The sequence below is a fragment of the Melanerpes formicivorus genome, unplaced genomic scaffold, assembly GCF_026170545.1.
Source record: "Melanerpes formicivorus ecotype bairdi unplaced genomic scaffold, bMelFor1.0.p_v2 SCAF_157, whole genome shotgun sequence".
Taxonomy (NCBI): domain Eukaryota; kingdom Metazoa; phylum Chordata; class Aves; order Piciformes; family Picidae; genus Melanerpes; species Melanerpes formicivorus.
The window spans coordinates 359,075-381,056 of NW_027142509.1; the positions used below are offsets into that span (position 1 = coordinate 359,075).

The 21,982-nt window shown below is 49.3% G+C and overlaps 1 protein-coding gene across 1 annotated transcript in view; it reads left to right on the forward strand.

Annotated features, from left to right (window-relative positions):
- Nucleotides 1-21,982, forward strand: part of LPGAT1 (lysophosphatidylglycerol acyltransferase 1) — a 99,524-nt gene that overhangs the window by 58,874 nt on the left and 18,668 nt on the right. Inside the window, exon 7 of the mRNA XM_068168763.1 lies at nucleotides 11,629-11,755. Coding sequence (XP_068024864.1) covers nucleotides 11,629-11,755 — 127 coding nt within the window. The remainder of the gene's footprint in view (nucleotides 1-11,628; nucleotides 11,756-21,982) is intronic.

The following is a 21,982-nucleotide window of genomic DNA, read 5'->3' on the forward strand; positions in this document are numbered from 1 at the left end:
CTGTAAAGTGAGGGGAGGAACAGCTGGCCCTGAGCTAGATAATCAATAGTCAAACTGATCAGTGCTTGATCAGTTGCTTTCCCAGGACCAGAAGCTTCTGTTTTCTTAGCTACCTTCTAACAGTTTGCCAGGCTGCCTTTCATGTTTGAGGTCCCAAACAAAAGCTTTCATCAGGGTGAGATTTCATTTCTTGCTGGCAGATGCTGAATTAAATCATTAAAACAGTTGTTGCTCTTCCTGGGTTTTCAAACACTTGGTTAGTTGATTAGATGGTGTTGGGTGATAGGTTGGACTTGATGATCTCCAAAGGTCTTTTCCAACCTGGTTAATCATACCCTATCCCTTCCCTACCCTATCCCATCCCTACCCTATCCCTTCCCTTCCCTATCCCTTCCCTATCCCTTCCCTTCCCTATCCCTTCCCTACCCTATCCCTTCCCTACCCTATCCCTTCCCTACCCTATCCCATCCCTACCCTATCCCATCCCTACCCTATCCCATCCCTACCCTATCCCATCCCTATCCCTTCCCTATCCCTTCCCTACCCCTTCCCTTCCCTACCCCTTCCCTTCCCTACCCCTTCCCTTCCCTATCCCTTCCCTTCCCTATCCCATCCCTACCCTATCCCATCCCTACCCTATCCCATCCCTACCCTATCCCTTCCCTATCCCTTCCCTATCCCTTCCCTACCCCTTCCCTTCCCTACCCCTTCCCTTCCCTATCCCTTCCCTTCCCTATCCCATCCCTACCCTATCCCATCCCTACCCTATCCCATCCCTACCCTATCCCATCCCTACCCTATCCCATCCCTACCCTATCCCTACCCTATCCCTTCCCTATCCCTTCCCTATCCCTTCCCTATCCCTTCCCTATCCCTTCCCTATCCCTTCCCTATCCCTTCCCTATCCCTTCCCTATCCCTTCCCTATCCCTTCCCTATCCCTTCCCTATCCCTTCCCTATCCCTTCCCTATCCCTTCCCTTCCCTATCCCTTCCCTATCCCTTCCCTATCCCTTCCCTATCCCTTCCCTATCCCTTCCCTATCCCTTCCCTATCCCTTCCCTATCCCTTCCCTATCCCTTCCCTATCCCTTCCCTATCCCTTCCCTATCCCTTCCCTTCCCTATCCCTTCCCTATCCCTTCCCTATCCCATCCCTACCCCATCCCTACCCCTCCCCATCCCATCCCCTCCCTATCCCATCCGTACCCTTCAGCTTTAATGAGATGTAGCAAATATTCCTAGATGTAGAAGGCTGGAGAAACACACAGGAGAGGCAGTACTCTCAATTGATGGCTCAAGTGACTGTGAAGCTGGAAAGTACAGACAATGTGCTTAAGTGGTGTCTAGAAAGTACAGACAATGTAGTTAAGTGGTGTCTGTGCCTGGAAAGAGGCTTTGAATTGATTCTGGTGCCTGAAGAAAGTGTCCCTCCAGGCAGATGTGCTGTGCACCCCAAAATAGAGCACTGCTGCCAGCACCTGCCTTCCAGGAGAAGGTTTTAGAGCAGAAGAGAAGTGTGGGCAGCATAAAAATGCTTGAGGCATAACCATCATCCCCTTAACCCTGCAGGTACCAATGTGTGTGTGGAGAGAGCACAGTCAGCTCAGTCAGTGGAGCGTGAGACTCTTAATCTCAGGGTCGTGGGTTCAAGCCTGCAGCAGACAGGCAGTAGTGACCTTTTTTATCAGTGCTGGGCCCCATCCTATCAGTGCTGGGCCCCATCCTCTTGAACATCTGTATTGATGATCTGGATGAGGGCATTGAGTCCATCAGCAGTAAATTTGCAGAGGACACCAAGCTGGGGGCAGGAGTTAATCTGCTGGAGGGTAGGAGAGCTCTGCAGAGGGACCTCGACAGGCTGGACAGATGGGCAGAGTCCAAGGGCAGGAGGTTGAACACATCCAAGTGCCAGGCTCTGCACGTTGGCCACAGCAACCCCAGGCAGTGCTACAGGCTGGGGTCAGAGTGGCTGGAGAGCAGCCAGGCAGAGAGGGACCTGGGGGTGCTGGTTGATGGTAGGCTGAACATGAGCCTGCAGTGTGCCCAGGCAGCCAGGAGGGCCAATGGCATCCTGGCCTGCATCAGGAACAGTGTGGCCAGCAGGAGCAGGGAAGTCATTCTGCCCCTGTACACTGCACTGGTTAGGCCACACCTTGAGTCCTGTGTCCAGTTCTGGGCCCCTCAGTTTAGGAAGGAGGTTGAGTTGCTGGAACGAGTCCAGAGAAGGGCAACAAAGTTGGTGAGGGGTTTGGAACACAGCCCTGTGAGGAGAGGCTGAGGGAGCTGGGGTTGCTTAGCCTGGAGAGGAGGAGGCTCAGGAGTGACCTTATTGCTCTCTACAACTACCTGAAGGGGGTTTGTAGACAGGCAGAGGTTGGTCTCTTCTCCCAGGCAGCCAGCACCAGAACAAGAGGACACAGTCTCAGGCTGCACCAGGAGAGGTTTAGGCTGGAGGTCAGGAGGAAGTTTTACACAGAGAGAGTGATTGCCCATTGGAATGGGCTGCCTGAGGAGGTGGTGGAGCCACCATCACTGGAGGTGTTCAGGAGGAGACTTGACAGGGTGCTTGGTTGCATGGGTTAGTTGATTAGGTTTTGTTGGATGATAGGCTGGACTACGATGATCTTGAAGGTCTCTTCCACCTGGTCTGGTCAGGTCTGGTCTATTCTATTCTATTCTATTCTATTCTATTCTATTCTATTCTATTCTATTCTATTCTATTCTATTCTATTCTATTCTATTCTATTCTATTCTATTCATGGTTGGGTTTGCTCATTAGCTGAATGTTTTAACAGAATGCTCAGTCTCTGACACAGCTGCAAGTACAATGTTTCCTCAGCTATGTGGTGGGCTGAAGTTTCCCCCCTCCTCCAACATTAACTTTGCCAGACCAACTCAGCTAGAGCAAACGAAGCTGTATGTACAGGCACAATCTACACTCTACAATGAAATGCAATGAATGTGTACAAAACAGACAGGAGTTACAATATTACACAGATATTTACAGTTATAAACAGTACAAGGATCCCCCTGGCCAAGGACCAGGGAAGCTACTAGCTTCTCCCTCCCTGCCTCCCCCTTAACTCCCTGTACAGAAGGGACAAGAGAGAGGAGCAGAGGAGTTAGGCTTAGCCAAAGCCAGCTGACAAGCAGGTTCTCTCTCCTGAGTGAAGCCAAACAGCCAGAGATCAGAAGGGAGGAGGAAAGGGAAGAATTGTTATGGTACAGCTCCTCTTATCCCAGATATTTACCCAATGAATTTGCTTAGAATGATCTTCTGTTTTCCTTTTCACACCCAATAGTCATTTAGTGATACTTTTCTACTTTTCTGCTCAAAACCTGCAACTAAGTTTTAAAGGCACAGCCTAAACCCCACTACAAGCTAAGAATCAATCTTCTGTAAGTTGTAAAGCTTGCAGAGTGTTCTAAGTGTTAAAGAGCAGGCTGGCAGTGCAAAGGGGTTGGGAGCAGTTGTCACTGAAGAGAGGTGTTCCAGAGCTTACTGCGAGGAAAGGCTGAGAGAGCTGGGGTTGTTTAGCCTGGAGAAGAGGCTCAGGGGAGACCTCATTGCCCTCTACAACTACCTGAAGGGAGGTTGTAGCCCGGTGGGGGTTGGTCTCTTCTCCCAGGCAACCAGCACCAGAACAGGAGGACACAGTCTCAAGCTGCACCAGGGGAAGTTCAGGCTGGAGGTGAGGAGAAAGTTCTTCCCAGAGAGAGTTGTTAGCCATTGGAATGTGCTGCCCAGGGAGGTGGTGGAGTCCCCATCCCTGAAGGTGTTCAAGAGGGGATTGGATGTGACACTTGGTGCCATGGTCTAGTCATGAGGTCTGTGGTGACGGGTTGGACTCGATGATCTTTGAGGTCTCCTCCAACCTTGGTGATTCTGTGCTTTGCTCTGATCAGCTTTGCTCTGGTACATTGGGCAGTTTTTCATACTGCTGGATCTTACCGTGCAGCAATTTTTTCTCTCTGATAAGAGGTTGCTGTGAGCTTGGTCAGAGCCATATTGAAATCTTATCTTGCTGTTTTTAAGTGCAGCACAGTACATTTAGTTCTGAGGCTTTTTCTCTGAGAAATTCAATTTTCCCTCAGCAGAGCTGGGTGCTGGACTGCAGAATTGATTTTCCTTTTCCTTCCTCTTTCCCTCCCTCTTTTTAATCAAACTTTTTGATTCACTGTTCTGTAAGGAATGTGACTTCAATAACATGTGGGAAGGGTTTATTCTTTATCCTGGAAAAAGAGGCTTTTTGTTTTACTCCAGGTAATGTATTATGGAGAGATCTTGGGGTAATGAGTATGTCTGAGAACTGATCTTTGGGAAAAGACTCAATTTGAAGCTCAGCTGTCCATCCCAGGAGGAAGGGAGAATAGAACAGAATAGACCAGACCAGGTTGGAAGAGACCTTCTCAAGGTCATCACATCCAACCCATCACCCAACACCATCTAATCAACTAAACCAGGGCACCAAGCACCCCATCCAGTCGTGTCCTAAACACCTCCAGTGATGGTGACTCCACCACCTCCCTGGGCAGCACATTCCAATGGGCAATTACTCTGTCTATGAAGAATTTCTTCCTAACATCCAGCCTAAACCTCCCCTGGCACAGCTTGAGACTGTGTCCTCTTGTTCTGGTGCTGGCTGCCTGGGAGAAGAGACCAACCTCTGCCTGTCTACAACCTCCCTTCAGGTAGTTGTAGAGAGCAATGAGGTCTCCCCTGAGTCTCCTCTTCTCCAGGCTAAGCAACCCCAGCTCCCTCAGCCTCTCCTCACAGGGCTGTGTTCCAAACCCCTCCCCAGCTTTGTTGCCCTTCTCTGGACACCTTCCAGCAAGTCAACCTCCTTCCTAAACTGAGGGGCCCAGAACTGGACACAGGAATCAAGGTGTGGCCTAACCAGTGCAGTGTACAGGGGCACAATGACCTCCCTGCTCCTGCTGGCCACACTGTTCCTGATGCAGGCCAGGATGCCATTGGCCCTCTTGGCTGCCTGGGCACACTGCAGGCTCATGTTCAGCCTACCATCGACCAGCACCCCCAGGTCCCTCTCTGCCTGGCTGCTCTCCAGCCACTCTGACCCCAGCCTGTAGCACTGCATGGGGTTGTTGTGGCCAATGTGCAGAACCTGGCACTTGGATGTGTTCAACCTCATTCCCTTGGACTCTGTCCAGCCTGTCAAGGTCCCTCTGCAAAGCCTCTCAACCCTCTAACAGATCAACTCCTGCCCCCAGCTTGGTGTCATCAGCAAATTTACTGATGATGGACTCAATTCCCTCATCCAGATCATCAATGAAGATATCCAGCAGGATGGGGCCCAGCACTGATCCCTGGGGCACACCACTGGTGCCTGGCTGCCAGCTGGCTGTGGCACCATTCACCACCACTCTCTGGGCTCAGCCTCCAGCCAGTTTCTAACCCAGCTCAGAGTGCTGCTGTCCAAGCTAGGGGCTGACAGCTTGGCCAGGAGTTTGCTGTGGGAGACAGTGTCAAAGGCCTTGCTGAAGTCCAGGCAGACTACATCCACAAGAGAACAAGGAGCACGTTGCAAGAGCACCTTGCTGTATGTTGGGGAGGCAACATCCTCTTCTGGCTGTATTTAGAGTGATGCAAGTGTTCAGGAAAACCACAGCTGAAGATGAGGGAGTGCTTGGAAATATGTTCAAGTGGAAACTGTGGTACTCAGGTTCACACCTGGCTGGTGCATTTTTTAACAGCTCTAGATGCAAGCCAGCAGTATCACACCTCCCAGAGCTCACTTGGAGAGATTTCCTGCTGAAACCTGTCTTTACAACCTACTCTTTCTCTGTGGTAAACACTGATGCTGATGATCTGCTAGTGAGTTGGAAGAGTCTTTTGCATGGTCAAACATGACTTTTAGCACTGGTTGAGAATTACTTCAGGGACAGCACAAGGGAAGCTTGAAACCCACTGAATTTGTGGTTGTAGACAGTTAAGTATCTGCTGTGAGAGGACCAGAGAGGATGATGGAGCTCTCAATGTCTTGAGGACCTGAATAGAATTAATCAGGTTGGTAAAGACCTTTGAGATCACTGAGTCCAACCTATCACCCAACACCATCTAATCAACTAAACCATGGCACCAAGCACCCCATCCAGTCTCTTCCTAAACACCTCCAGTGATGGTGACTCCAGTCTACTTAGGCTTGAAATGGGCATGCTGAGGTCCTGCCTCCTTGGGGTGTGTGCAGTTGTCTCTTCATGTTTTTAATTGACTTTAAAATAAACATGCTCAGCAGCATTGGACAACACAGCAAAGTAGCCCTCCACAGAAGTGAACACCAAGATTGAGTTCAGCATTTCTTTTTTACATCCTTGGTGACTAAAGGCTTTTTTTGGCAGTGGGAGATCTGGGGATGATTATGTAAGGCTTATTTTAAAGCAGAGCCTGCAGAAATATGCCTGGGACTGATTTGGTAGCGTGTCTTGGTACTTGCACATGGAGGTAGCTGTGCTTTCTCTAAAGGAGGGTCTGTGGAGCCTGATGCCTTAAGAATGAATTCATTTTTGCCTAGCCTGTGGTTCCTGCTGGGCTGTCACAGGCAGGTTTTCCTTTTCACCCTGCCCTAGAAGGGCATGGAGGTGAGTTTAGGGCTGGGCTGAGGAATCCATGCACCAGCTCTACTCCACAGAAGCAGGAGGTAGAAAATTAGCATAGAAGAGGACTGCAGGAGTCTTACTGTAATGAATGCAGAATCCAAGGGCAGGAGATTGAACACATCCAAGCGCCAGGTTCTGTACGTTGGCCACAGCAACCCCATGCAGTACTGCAGGCTGGGGTCAGAGTGGCTGAGAGCAGCCAGGCAGAGAGGGACCTGGGGGTGCTGGTTGATACAGGCTGAACATGAGCCTGCAGTGTGCCCAGGCAGCCAGGAGGGCCAATGGCATCCTGGCCTGCATCAGGAACAGTGTGGCCAGCAGGAGCAGGGAGGTCATTGTGCCCCTGTACACTGCACTGGTTAGGCCACACCTTGAGTCCTGTGTCCAGTTCTGGGCCCCTCAGTTTAGGAAGGAGGTTGACTTGCTGGAAGGTGTCCAGAGAAGTGCAATAAGGCTGGTGAGGGGCTTGGAACACAGCCCTGTGAGGAGAGACTGAGGGAGCTGGGGTTGCTTAGCCTGGAGAAGAGGAGGCTCAGGGGAGACCTTCTTGCTCTCTACAACTACCTTAAGGTAGCTGTACTTAAGGGAGGTTGTAGCCAGGCAGAGGTTGGTCTCTTCTGCCAGGCACCCAGCACCAGAACAAGAGGACACAGTCTCAAGCTGTGCCAGGGGAGGTTTAGGCTGGAGGTTAGGAGGAAGCTCTACACAGAGAGAGTGATTGCCCATTGGAATGGGCTGCCTGGGGAGGTGGTGGAGTCACCATCACTGGAGGTGTTCAGGAGGAGACTTGATGGGGTGCTTGGTTGCATGGTTTAGTTGAGTAGGCGGTGTTGGATGATAGGTTGAACATGATGATCTTGAAGGTCTCTTCCAACCTGGTCTGATCTATCCTCTCCTATCCTCTCCTATCCTCTCCTATCCTCTCCTATCCTCTCCTCTCCTCTCCTCTCCTCTCCTCTCCTCTCCTCTCCTCTCCTCTCCTCTCCTCTCCTCTCCTCTCCTATCCTATCCTATCCTATCCTATCCTATCCTATCCTATCCTATCCTATCCTATCCTATCCTATCCTATCCTATCCTATCCTATCCTATCCTATCCTATCCTATCCTATCCTATCCTATCCTATCCTATCCTATCCTATCCTATCCTATCCTATCCTCACCATTATCTGCTGAAAGAACAGTTGGGAATATTAGCTAAATACTTAATAAAATATTTGGAAGCATTTTACAGTAAATAATAAGATGATGTGCCCAGATTCATCAGGCCTATTTTTAACTGCAATTAATGATGTGTGCTTACACAATTTACTTCTCTTTATCCATTTTTACTTCTTGTCTAGGGAAAAAAAATAAATGGGAATGGGCTTGTTTTGAAATCCATTTTTGAATGAATACTTCTGTGGAATTGCTATTAACTTCCCATTGGTTCTTCTCTAATACATTGCTACCTCTGAAATCAAGGTCTCTGTAGTTGCTGCTTTTCTTAGGACAGGCTTGACAATCATTCTGCTATCATGCTGGCAACCCTGGTGCATCTCATGCCCCTGGTCAAATTGGAAGGATGCTGCTACTATAATTAGGAAATACTGTGTGGCCTAATTCAGCCAGTGTGTGTGATCTGTAATGAAGCACTTCAAGCCATTGGTGAGCAGGCATGATGATGAAAGCACTACCTGCTGCTTAAAATAATTGCTAGATATTTAGAATAGAGTAGAATTAACCAGGTTGGAAAAGACCTTGGAGGTCATGGAGTCCAACCTCTCACCCAACACCATCTAATCAACTAAACCATGGCACCAATTGCCTCATCCAGTCTCTTCTTAAACACCTCCAGGGATGGGGACTCCACCACCTCCCTGGGCAGCACATTCCAATGGCCAATCTCTCTTTCTAGGAAGAACTTTCTCCTCACCTCCAGCCTAAACTTCTCCTGGCACAGCTTGAGACTGTGTCCTCTTGTTCTGGTGCTGGTTGCCTGGGAGAAGAGACCAACCACTGCCTGGCTACAACCATGCTTCAGGTAGTTGTAGAGAGCAATAAGGTCTCCCCTGAGTCTCCTCTTCTCCAGGCTAAGCAACCCCAGCTCCCTCAGCCCCTCCTCACAGGGCTGTGTTCCAAACCGCTCCCCAGCTTTGTTGCCCTTCTCTGGACACCTTCCAGCAAGTCAACCTCCTTCCTAAACTGAGGGGCCCAGAACTGGACACAGGACTCAAGGTGTGGCCTAACCAGTGCAGAGTACAGGGCAGAATGACCTCCCTGCTCCTGCTGGCCACACTGTTCCTGATGCAGGCCAGGATGCCATTGGCCTTCCTGGCCACCTGGGCACACTGCAGGCTCATGTTCAGCCTACTATCAACCAGTACCCCCAGGTCCCTTTCTGCCTGGCTGCTCTCAGCCACTCTGACCCCAGCCTGTAGCACTGTATGGGGTTGTTGTGGCCAATGTGTAGAACCTGGCACTTGGATGTGTTCAATCTGCTGCCCTTGGACTCTGCCCATCTGCCCAGCCTGTCAGTGTACCTCTGCAGAGCTCTCCTAACCTCTAACAGATCAACTCCTGCCCCCAGCTTGGTGTCATCTGCAAATTTACTGCTGATGGACTCAATGCCCTCATCCAGATCATCAGTAAAGATATTGGAGAGGCTGGGGCCCAGCACTGATCCCTGGGGGACACCATTTGTGATAGTGTAGCTCTAATCACCTTCTCACACTTCATTAATTTGGATGCACATTGAATGAAATGCAACCCAAATGAAATGCAGGCAGAAACTCCTGAGTCATCCTTGCAGGTTGGTGCTGGTTGGCAGCAGTGGCTGTGGCTGGTAGCGTGTGCCTCAGACTGCTTCGCAGACTACTGCATGTGTGTGGTCTCTCTTCTGTAAAATTTGAGTGGCAACTCTGGGCAAGACCAAACATCTGTCTAGCCCAACCTCTTGTCCATGGCTTCAAGTGGCTATGAGAGCACAAGCATGAACACATCAAACGGATCATACTTCCCCCACATAATCTCATAGCTTCTGCTTCTGGTGTGGTCGGTTTCCCAAGCCAGGCAGGAGCTTCTGCTTGTTCAGAATCGCAGAATCACCAAGGTGGGAAGAGACCTCAAAGATCATCAAGTCCCACCTGTCACCACAGACCTCATGACTAGACCATGGCACCAAGTGCCACATTCAATTCCCTCTTGAACACCTCCAGGGATGGTGACTCCACCACCTCCCTGGGCAGCACATTCCAATGGCTAACAACTCAGTGAAGAACTTTCTCTTCACCTCGAGCCTAAACCTCCCCTGGCACAGCTTGAGACTGTGTCCTCGTGTTCTGGTGCTGGTTGCTTGAGAGAAGAGACCAACCCCTTCCTGGCTACAACCTCCCTTCAGGTAGTTGTAGAGGGCAATGAGGTCTCCCCTGAGCCTCCTCTTCTCCGGGTTAAGCAACCCCAGCTCCCTCAGCCTCTCCTCTCAGGGCTGTGCTCAAGGCCTCTCCCCAGCTTTGTTGCCCTTCTCTGGACACCTTCAAGTGCCTCAATGTCCTTCTTAAACTGAGTGGCCCAGAACTGGACACAGGACTCGAGGTGTGGCCTAACCAGTGCTGAGTAGAGGGGCAGCATGACCTCCCTGCTCCTGCTGGCCACACTGTTCCTGATGTTAACCTTCAAGAAATTTCTTCTGCATACTTGTCCAGTTCTCTTGAACCTAACTCTCAGGATCCCTGACATTCTTCAGCAAGGGGTTCCAGGCTGTCTCTGTCTCTCTGCCCAAAGAATGATTTCTCTCTGTTTGCTCTGAAGGCTTTGCCTCCTGGCTTCTTTTTGAATATGTCTATTCTTGTACAGAGAAAGATGATGAGCAGTCTGTCCCTGAGCACGTTCTTCATGCTGGCAGTGTTCTTGTCAGCCTCTGCCACATTACTTTCATAGTTATCTCAGCTTCAGGCTTGAAGAGTCTTGTACTTTAGACTAAGACTTACATGCTTCTGCCAACAGGTGTTTGATAGCCAACTTTAAGGTATTGCTGGCTGTGAGGTAAGCATATTACTATATTAATGTATTAAGCATTAAGTAAGCATATTACTATACAGGCCCAAACATAATATGACCTCAGATATAAGGCAGCTCCAGTTCCCTCAGAAGAGACTTTAGATGAACAAACCAGTGTGGCCAGCAGGAGCAGGGAGGTCATTCTGCCCCTGTACACTGCACTGCTTAGGCCACACCTGGAGTGCTGTGTCCAGTTCTGGGCCCCTCAGTTTAGGAAGGAGGTTGACTTGCTGGAAGGTGTCCAGAGAAGGGCAACAAAGTTGGTGAGGGGTCTGGAGCACAGCCCTATGAGGAGAGGCTGAGGGAGCTGGGGTTGCTTAGCCTGGAGAAGAGGAGGAGACTCGGGGTGACCTTATTGCTCTCTACAACTATCTGAAGGGATGTTGTAGCTAGGCAGAGGTTGGTCTCTTCTCCCAGGCAGCCAGCACCAGAACAAGAGGACACAGTCTCAGGCTGCACCAGGGGAGGTTTAGGCTGGAGGTTAGGAAGAAGTTCTATACAGAGAGAGTGATTGCCCATTGGAATGGGCTGCCTGGGGAGGTGGTGGAGTCACCATCATTGGAGGTGTTCAGGAGGAGACTTGATAGGGTGCTTGGTGCCATGGTTTAGTTGTTGAGATGGGTTGGATTGGTTGATGGGTTGGACGCGATGATCTTGAAGGTCTCTTCCAACCTGGTCTGTTCTATTCTATTCTGTTGTGTTCTATTCTGTTCTATTCATACCCCATGAATGAACTAGTTCTGTGTACTGCAATATATAAGAACAGCAAAAATAACTGTGAAAGTGAAGTCTTGATCTACCTGAAGTTTGTGAAGGTATTTCTGTGCTCTGTAGTGAAATCTGGATTTGGGTTTTGTCTGCCTTACCTTGTTGGTGCCTTATGCTCCATGAAGTAATATGAAAAGGGAAAAGCTCTCAAGTGAGTGACATGCACTTTCTGATTATTTTGACAAGCACATTTCTTTTTGTTCCCTAGAGAATAAGTCAAAAGGCCTCCAGTGGGTGATAGACACCACCATTGCCTATCCCAAAGGTGAACCCATAGACATCCAAACTTGGATCCTCGGCTACCGACAACCAACAGTTACTCACGTACACTACAGGTAGGAAGCAAACCTTCTGCTCTTACCCTGCACTAAGATATTAAAAAACAAGTCTTCAGAACTCAGTGACATCATGTCTCAGGGTCTGAGGAATGAGTCACTAAGTTGTTTTTCTGTGTCTCTCTCACAGCTGGGTAGCTCATGTTATCTAAACACAGCAGTTTTCTTTTGCAACGTTCAGTGACCGTTCCATATCTTACTACTTTGATGTTGACTGACGTCACAGAATCAATAAGGTTGGAAAGAGATCATCAAGTCCAACCTATCCCCCAACACCTCATGAGTAACTAAACCATGGCACCAAGTGCCAGATCAGTCCCCTTTTGAACACCTCCAGGGATGGTGACTCCACCACCTCCCTAAGCAGCACATTCCAATGGCCAATTACTCTTCATGTGAAGAACTTTCTCCTCACCTCCAGTCTAAACCTCCCTGGCACAGCTTGAGGCTATGTCCTTTTGTTCTGGTGCTGGTTGCCTGGGAGAAGAGACCAACCCCCACCTGGCTACAACCTCCCTTCAGGTAGTTGTAGAGAGCAATAAGGTCTCCTCTGAGCCTCCTCTTGGCCATTGGAATGTGCTGCCCAGGGAGGTGGTGGAGTCACCATCACTGGAGGTGTTAAGGAAAAGACTGGATGGGGGTGCTTGGTGCCATGGTTTAGTTGATTAGATGGTGTTGGGTGCTAGGTTGGACTTGATGATCTCAGAGGTCTTTTCCAACCTATTCTATTCTGTTCTGTTCTCCTCCATTCTGTTCTGTTCTCCTCCATTCTGTTCTGTTCTACTCCACTCTTCTACTTCTATTCCTATTCTATTCTATTCCTATTTTATTCCTATTCCCATTCCATTCCATCCATCCCATTCCATTCCATTTATTCTAGGTATTCTATTCTATGTATATTCCATTCCATTCTCCAATGTCCTGTGACTGAATCTAGTTATGGGGAATATATTTGATATCTTTTCCACTTTAATGTTAAGGTAAAACCAACTTGTGGGTTGGTTGGTTGGTTGGTTTGGGTGTTGGGGTTTGGTTTGGCTTTTTTTCTTCTGTTTTGTTTTTTCATATAATGGTATCAGGTGGAAAATCAGTGTTATTGAGTGGCAGGTTTTCTGAGAGATGATTATATGTTGTATTTAGCTCCCTGGCAAGGAAATATCTCTTTATTTCCTTAAGGCATACTCTTAATAGTTTGAGTAGAGCAACACTCTGGAAATAGTAGCAAATGTCATTAGCACCTGTCATGGGTTTAGTTGAGTATTTGCTGCTGTTACTCAGAGCCATCCTGCCTCATGCCAGCTTCAAAATGAAAGTGCTGGCAGGAGCAAAGTGTTAAGGGGCTTGAAGCTCAGCTGAGGACACAGGAGGCTTCCGGTCCCGGTTGCTGCTTTCGCCTTCCAGGTTTTGGTTCTGCATTTTGCTGCAGCACTTCTGCAGGGAGGCTGAGCTAAGGTGCATTGTATCATAGACTAAGGTAATTGGGCATTATGTTATTTTATCTTAAACTCCTTTTATCTCAAATCTGCATCTCAACCCAGAGGTTTTCTTGTGTTTTACTTTCCCTCACCTCTGTGTTGTGGGGAAACAGTCTGGTTAACCCATTACAGTGCCTCCTGCAGCACCTAGGGTGGGATATTATTGAAGCTGTTCTCCTCAGCAGTTGTCTCAGGACCTAAACTAATGGAGAGAGAAGTTTCATTTTGCTTTTTCACTGCAGTAAATTACGAGTCTGAAACCTCCAGGAGATACTTTAATACTCTTCCTATACCGAAGAAGTTGATCACAAGGGCAACGAGGGCAGGGAGAGGCCTTGAGCGCAGCCCTGTGAGGAGAGGCTGAGGGAGCTGGGGTTGCTTAGCCTGGAGAAGAGGAGACTCAGGGGAGACTTCATTGCTCTCTACAACTACCTGAAGGGAGGTTGTAGCCAGGAGGGGGTTGGTCTCTTCTCCCAGGCAGCTAGCACCAGAACAAGAGGACACAGTCTCAAGCTGTGCCAGGGGAAGTTTAGGCTGGAGGTGAGGAGAAAGTTCTTCACCAAGAGAGTCATTAATCATTGGAATGTGCTGCCCAGGGAGGTGGTGGAGTCCCCATCCCTGGAGGTGTTCAAGAGGGGATTGGATGTGCCATGGTCTAGTCATGAGGTCTGTGTTGATAGGTTGGACTCGATGGTCTTTGAGGTCTGTTCCAAGCTTTGTGGTACTGTGATACTGTGAGTCCCTTTTGCTGATGTAGAGACCTTTGAGGCTTTTACAGTAAGCTTTCAAATACCCTTGTGTGAATTCCCTGGGTGTCAGTTTAACTGGGAATGACCTTCTCCATCATCCTTGCTGTGTCAGTGTTGTATGATGCAGAGGACAGGCTGCTCGCTGGAGCTGCGTTCCACAGCTGTGGTTAAATCCCTCCCTGCTTTTTATAGAAATCTACTTCAAGTTTTCCTGAAGGTGAACATGCTCACACCTCAATTATGTAAGATACCATAGTATTTGTTATGCTTTATTCAGGTCACCTTAGCACTCTGTCAGGTCTCTGGGGTGGCTGCAAGTTGGACATACTTAGAATTTTCACAGAATCACCAAGGTTGGAAGAGACCTCAAAGATCATCGAGTCCAACCTGTCACCACAGACCTCATGACTAAACCATGGCATCAAGTGCCACATCCAATCCCCTCCTGAACACCTCCAGGGTTGGTGACTCCACCACCTCCCCAGGCAGCACATTCCAATGGCTAACAACTCTCTCTGGGAAGAACTTTCTCCTCACCTTGAGCCTAAACTTCCCCTGGTGCAGCTTGAGACTGTGTCCTCTTGTTCTGGTGCTGGTTGCCTGGGAGAAGAGTGAGACACATTGAGACACATTCAAGTGTCTCAGTGACCTTCCTAATCTGAGGGTCCCAGAACTGGACACAGAGCTCAAGGTGTGGCCTAACCAGTGCTGAGCACAGGGCACAATGACCTCCCTGCTCCTGCTGGCCACACTGTTCCTGATGCAGGCCAGGATGCCATTGGCCTTCTTGGCCATCTGGGCACACTGCTGGCTCATGTTTAGGCAGCTGTCAATCAGCACCCCTAGGTCTCTTTCTGTTTGGCAGCTCTCCCACCACTCTGACCCCAGCCTGTAGCTCTCCCTAGGGTTGTTGTGGCCAAAGTGCAGCACCTGGCACTTGGACTTGTTGAATGCCATCCTGTTGGACTCTGCCCATCTGTCCAGTCGGTCAAGGTCCCTCTGCAGAGCCCTTCTGCCCTCTAACTGACCAACATCTGCTCCCAACTTGGTGTCATCTGCAAACTTGCTAATGACTGACTCAATCCCCTCATCCAGATCATCAGTGAAGATATTGAACAGGATGTGGCCCAGCACTGATCCCTGGGGGGCACCACTAGTGCCTGGCTGTCAGCTGGCTGTGGCACCATTCACCACCACTCTCTGGGCTCAGCCTCCAGCCAGTTCCTAACCCAGCTCAGAGTGCTGCTGTCCAAGCCAGGGTCTGACAGCTTGGCCAGGAGTTTGCTGTGGGGGACGGTGTCAAAGGGCTAGCAGGTAGAATTTCACTTGAGTACTTCCAGAAATACATCCTTTTAAAAAAGAGGGGAAGTTTGTGTAAGATGAATTAACTTCCTCCTCCTAAGTGTGCATATTCAAAACCTATTTTTAAGTACAAGCATAAAGCTGATGTCACCTTCCTTGCATTTCACTTAATGTTAGAGTTCCTGAAATACTAAAATTCTATGAAAAAAGTAGAGAGAGCTTATTGTTGAGTGTAGAGGTGTGTTCTTCTAGAGGCTCTAAAGCACTGGTTAAGTGGGGCCTTTTTGTTTGAGTTTGGTTCTTTTTGTTTGTGTTTTGTGGGGTTTTTGTGTTGGGTTTTTTTTGTGTGTATGTGTTTGTTGATTTTGGTTGGTTGGGGTTTTTTTGGGGTGTCCAGTTCCGGGCCCCTCGGTTTAAGAAGGACATTGAGACTCTTGAAGGTGTCCAGAGAAGGGCAACGAGGCTGGGGAGAGGCCTTGAGCACAGCCCTGTGAAGAGAGGCTGAGGGAGCTGGGGTTGCTTAGCCTGGAGAAGAGGAGGCTCAGGGGAGACCTTCTTGCTACCTGAAGGGAGGTTGTAGCCAGGTGGGGATTGGTCTCTTCTCTCAGGCAAGCAGCACCAGAACAAGAGGACACAGTCTCAAGCTGTGCCAGGGGAAGTTTAGGCTGGAGGTGAGGAGAAAGTTCTTCACAGTGAGAGTAATTGGCCATTGGAATGTGCTGCCCAGGGAGGTGGTGGAGTCCCCATCCCTGGAGGTGTTCAAGAGGGGATTGGATGTGGCACTTGAATCCATGGTTTAGTAGTCAGGAGGTGTTGGGTGATAGGTTGGACTTGATGATCTCAAAGGTCTTTACCAACCTGGTTTATTCTATTCTGTTCTATTCTATGCTTGAGAATGCTTGTAAATAGTCTCGTGCTGACTCTTGCTCAGTTGTTCAGCTAGCACAGCATTTTGGGGAAATCAGTTGGTTTCCACTCTGCATTAACGCATTCATTCACACTGAGTATAACACTGATTGCTGACACAAGTCCCAAGAAGCAGAGTTTATATCCAGAGCTTCAGGTGTTCTGGTGCTGTATTGATTCATACAAGAGCCTGGGTCTTTTCCAACCTTATTGATTCTATGAGTCTATACATGTTGGTCTCTTCTCACTAACAAGTGAAAGAGCAAGAGAAAATGTTCTCAGGTAGTGCTAGGGGAGGTTTAGATTGGATATTAGGGAAGATTTCTTTCTTGAAAGAGTACCAGATATTGGAATAGGCTGCCCAGGGAGTTCAGGGAGGTGTTCAGAGATGTGTTGGCATGGCACTTCAGGACATGGCTTAATGACCAGGGTCATCTTAGGTCAATGGGTGGACTTTATAGTCTTAGAGTTTTGTTCCAACCAAAACAATTCTATGATTCTATGTTGCCAAACTGGATGCCCTTTGTAGACATTTCCACAACTGTCACTCAGCAACCAGCATCTTATTTACAGCCAGGAGTCCACTTTATTTCAATGAATCTGTAGCAACGTAGACACACCAAAAAAAGAGCTTCCTCAGTAGCTTGAAAGCTTTTTTTTCAGCAGCAGCAGCACAGTATGAAAAACTGGTGTGAGAAAGAAAGGTGACATCAAATTCATCTGCATTATGGCACCAAGACAGCTGAGCTAGCTGGAAATAGCATGGCACTGTTGTGCAGCACAAAGGCAAGCAAGCTCTGCCATGGGGGTGACTACAGCTGGCTCTGACATCAGGGCCTCTACACAATCACTGTCACATAGTTCAGATGCAGGGCATGGTCACAGAAGGGCATGGCCCAGTGGGGAGTTAATGCAATAAAACCCCACAGCCAAGCTCCAAGCTCACATCATTCTTGATTAAGGGGAAGCCAAGCATTGAACAAACTGCATTCCCAGGGCTTCTTAAGTTTTAGCTCTTGGGGTTTGACAACAGAACAGCAGCACAAGGGAACCCTTACTGCCAGAGAAACCTGAAGACCATAGTAGCATAGTATCAGTCAGGGTTGGAAGGGACCACAAGGATCATCCAGTTCCAACCCCCCTGCCATGGGCAGGGACACCCCACACTACATCAGCCTGGCCAGAGCCTCATCCAGCCTGGGCTTAAACACCTCCAGGGACAGGGCCTCAACCACCTCCCTGGACAACCCATTCCAGGGCTTCACCACTCTCATGGGGAAGAACTTCCTCCTCCCCTCCAGCCTCAATCTCCCCACCTCCAGCTTCATTCCATTCCCCCTAGTCCTATCACTACCTGAGATCCTGAGCAGTCCCTCCCCAGCCTTCCTGTAGCCCCCTTCAGATACTGGAAGGCCACAATGAGGTCACCTGGGAGCCTTTTCTTCTCCAGACTGAACAGCCCCAACTCCTTCAGTCTGTCCTCACAGGAGAGGTGCTCCAGCCCTCTGCTCATCCTCCTGGCCCTTCTCTGGGCACCTTCCAGCACCTCCACATCCCTCTTGGAATAGGGACTCCAGACCTGGAGGCAGTACTCCAGGTGGGGTCTCACCAGGGCTGAGCAGAGGGGGAGAATCACCTCCCTTGCCCTGCTGGCCACACTTCTCCTGATGCAGCCCAGGCTTTGCAGGCTGCAAGTGCACCAACTGAGAAACACCAAGTCATTCAGACTAAAGAAGTAACTGGTGTAAGAAGAAAATCATCCTAAAACTCAGCTTGCTGTGGGGAAATGGTGGAAGCTGAGATTAGTAGCCAGTTTTACTACATAGACACTGAACCACTCAAATTTATTTCTCTTGAGCTCAGCTGCTGTGAGTTTGGAATTATGGACAATGCACATCTCAAGATAATCCAAATATAAAGCTAAACCATTCTGAGAATTAAACCCAAACCTTTCCAAGGGACTCACTATAAGTCAGGCCTCATAGTGATGCTTCTAGTTAGAGGTGCCTTGCACCTTCCAGTCCTTGTTTTTAGGTGGTTACTGCTTTAACAGAGGGGCTGACTGTTGAAATGGCCTCCCAAAATCCCAGTGCTGTTTGACCTAGAAGAAGTTGAAAGTATTTTCCTTGAGAATAGAATGGAATGGAATAGAATAGAATAGAATAGACCAGACCAGACCAGGTTGGAAGAGACCTTCAAGATCATGGTGTCCAACCTATCATCCAACACCACCTAAACAACTAACCCATGGCACCAAGCACCCCATCAAGTCTCCTCCTGAACACCTCCAGTGATGGTGACTCCACCACCTCCCCAGGCAGCCCATTCCAATGGGCAATCACTCTCTCTGTGTAGAACATCTTCTTAACCTTCAGCCTAAACCTCCCCTGGTGCAGCCTGAGACTGTGTCCTCTTGTTCTGGTGCTGGCTGCCTGGGAGAAGAGACCAACCCCCACCTGGCTACAACCTCCCTTCAGGTATTTGTAGAGAGCAATGAGGTCGCCCCTGAGTCTCCTCTTCTCCAGGCTAAGCAACCCCAGCTCCCTCAGTCTCTCCTCACAGGGTTGTGTTGTTCCAAGCTCCTCCCCAACTTCGTTGCCCTTCTCTGGACACCTTCCAGCAAGTCAACCTCCTTCCTAAACTGAGGGGCCCAGAACTGGACACAGGACTCAAGATGTGGCCTAACCAGTGCAGTGTACAGGGGCAGAATGACCTCCCTGCTCCTGCTGGCCACACTCTTCCTGATGCAGGCCAGGATGCCATTGGCCCTCTTGGCTGCCTGGGCACACTGCAGGCTCATGTTCAGCCTACCATCAACCAGCACCCCCAGGTCCCTCTCTGCCTGGCCACTCTCCAGCCACTCTGACCCCAGCCTGTAGCACTGCCTGGGGTTGCTGTGGCCAATGTGCAGAACCCAGCACTTGGATGTGTTCAATCTCATGCCCTTGGACTCTGCCCATCTGTCCAGCCTGTCGAGGTCCCTCTGCAGAGCCTCTCTACCCTCCAGCAGCTCAACTCCCACCCCCAGCTTGGTGTCATCAGCAAATTTACTGCTGATGGACTCAATGCCCTCCTCCAGATCATCAGTAAAGATGTTAAAGAGCATGGGGCCCAGCACTGGTCCCAGTACTGTTTGCTTTCTGAAACACAGTTTTTACAGCCTTTTCAAATATGTTCTGAAACAAGTTGTCAGGGTCAAACCCCTGTTTGATTGCTAGAAGGGTTAAGTTCTCACATTTCTGTGTCTTGAGGAATCTGAAACTTGCCATTTGTCCTTTGTTTTCCAATGAAACTTCTTTTGACACCCTGAGGGCAAACCAGGCCACAGCTTAGCCTAATTATGAACCTCTGAAAAGCATGTCATCTGTCCTGAAAATTGAGGTTTGAAAAGCAAGATTAAACTCCTTGTCAAAATTGAGCTTTCAAACAAATCAACAGGAAGATTACTGAATTAAAGAGATTATTCTCTCCCCTTTCCATCAGGTAGAAAAACACCTGAAAAAGAAAACATAAAGCTTCTTGCTGTGTCCTCTGCACTCCTCTGTTGCTCCCTAAGGAGGATGAAAAAAGGACAGGCTACAAGGAAAGGAAGACACTAGATCTGAAACACTGCTAGGGCAGAAGGAGACAGGTTGTGATCAAGGGAAACAGCAGAAAGAGTGACTGAGCAAGCAGAACAAAAGAGGCTCTAACAGTCTCCTGTGCTCTAATCTGTATCATTGAGTATCACAGACAATGGTATTTCTTCCCCCTCACTGCTGTCACACATCAACTCCTCACTCTGGACTCCTCCAAAAGCAGGAAAACATGTTTAAATCCCAGTTCTCCTTCCATACAGTAGAGATGGCATCTGGCTAAAACTATTCTTGATTTAATCTGAAGGTAATTATTGGTTTGTTTCAAAGGGTTAAAGGTACTTTACATAGGACCTCTCAGGGCTCAGCACAGCCCTCTTCAAATCTCAGTCACTGATGTAACCCTTGACTACACTGTTAAGGACAAAGAGTAACCAATAACCAGCTGTGATCAACATTAAGAGTTACTGACAATCCACCTGGCATTTGTGACCTGCAGAATACACAGCCACATTCTGACATGACAGTGCCAGATGCTCTAACATGAGTGTAATGTCTTGGTCTCTGCAGGGAATGTGGACTTAAAGGAGTCAGTTAGGTTTCCTGCAGTCATAGAATCAATAAGGTTGGAAAAGACCTCAGAGACCATCAAATCCAACCTGTCACCCAACACCTCATGACTGCTAAACCATGGCTTCAAGTGCCATGTCCAGTCCCCTCTTGAACACCTCCAGGGATGGTGACTCCACCACCTCCCTGGGCAGCACATTCCAATGGCCAACAACTCTCTCCGTGAAGAACTTTCTCCTCACCTCCAGCCCAAACTTCCCCTGGCACAGCTTGAGACTGTGTCCTCTTGTTCTGGTGCTGGTTGCCTGAGAGAAGAGACCAACCCCCACCTGCCTACAACCTCCCTTCAGGGAGTTGCCCAGAACTGGACATATCCACATACCTATAGCTACATACAGTGTTACAGTCCAGAAGGAAATCACAGAATCAATAAGGTTGGAAAAGACCTCAGAGATCATCAAGTCCAACCTGTCACCCAGCACCTCATGACTGCTAAACCATGGCTTCAAGTGCCACATCCAATCCCCTCTTGAACACCTCCAGGGATGGTGACTCCACCACCTCCCTGGGCAGCACATTCCAATGGCAAATTACTCTTTCTCCTGACCTCAAGCCTAAACTTCCCCTGGCACAGCTTGAGACTGTGTCCTCAGTCAAGTCATTCAGCTACACAACTCTGATGGGTCATCCTCCACCCTGCAGCTTGACCAGCTCTCAGGGAGCCACATTGCACAGAAACCTCCCAGGGCACTTTTCAGCCCATGAGAAAGTAGCTCTGCATTTCCAGACTGAAGTGCCAGTGAGAGGAGGAAGGAGGTTGGTGTGACAAAGGATCAGGGAGCTGGTCACAAAGTACAGCTGTTTGCAGCAGGCACTGTTTAACCAGCACAGAGGGGTTTGGTGTTTTGCCAGAACTCCAAACTGGTGACACATGGGTTGGATGGGTGACCACTAGATGGATAAGGAACTGGCTTGATGGCTGCACCCAAAGAGTGGCTGTCAATGGCTCCATGTCCCAGTGGAGGCCAGGGACAAGCAGAGTCCCTCAGGGATCAGTCCTGGGACCAGGCTTGTTCAACATCTTTGTGGGGGACATGGGCAGTGGCATTGAGTGCACCCTCAGCAGGTTTGCTGATGACACCAAGCTGTGTGGTGCAGCAGACAGCTGGAGGGAAGGGAGGCCATCCAGAGGGACCTGGACAGGCTGGAGAGGTGGGCACAAGCCAACCTCAGGAGGTTCAACAAGAGCAAGTGCAGGGTCCTGCATCTGGGTGGAGGCAATCCCAGGCACAAATCCAGGCTGGGCAGGGACTGGCTGGAAAGCAGCCCTGAGGAGAGAGACTTGGGGGTGCTGGGGGAGGAGAAGCTCAACAGGAGCTCTCAGTGTGCACTTGCAGCCCACAAAGCCAATCAGATCCTGGGCTGCATCAGGAGAAGTGTGGCCAGCAGGGCAAGGGAGGTGATTCTCCCCCTCTACTCAGCTCTGGGGAGACCCCACCTGGAGTACTGCCTCCAGGTCTGGAGCCCCTATTCCAAGAGGGATGTGGAGGTGCTGGAAGGTGTCCAGAGAAGGGCCAGGAGGATGATCAGAGGGCTGGAGCACCTCTCCTGTGAGGACAGACTGAAGGAGCTGGGGCTGTAATTGTGGCC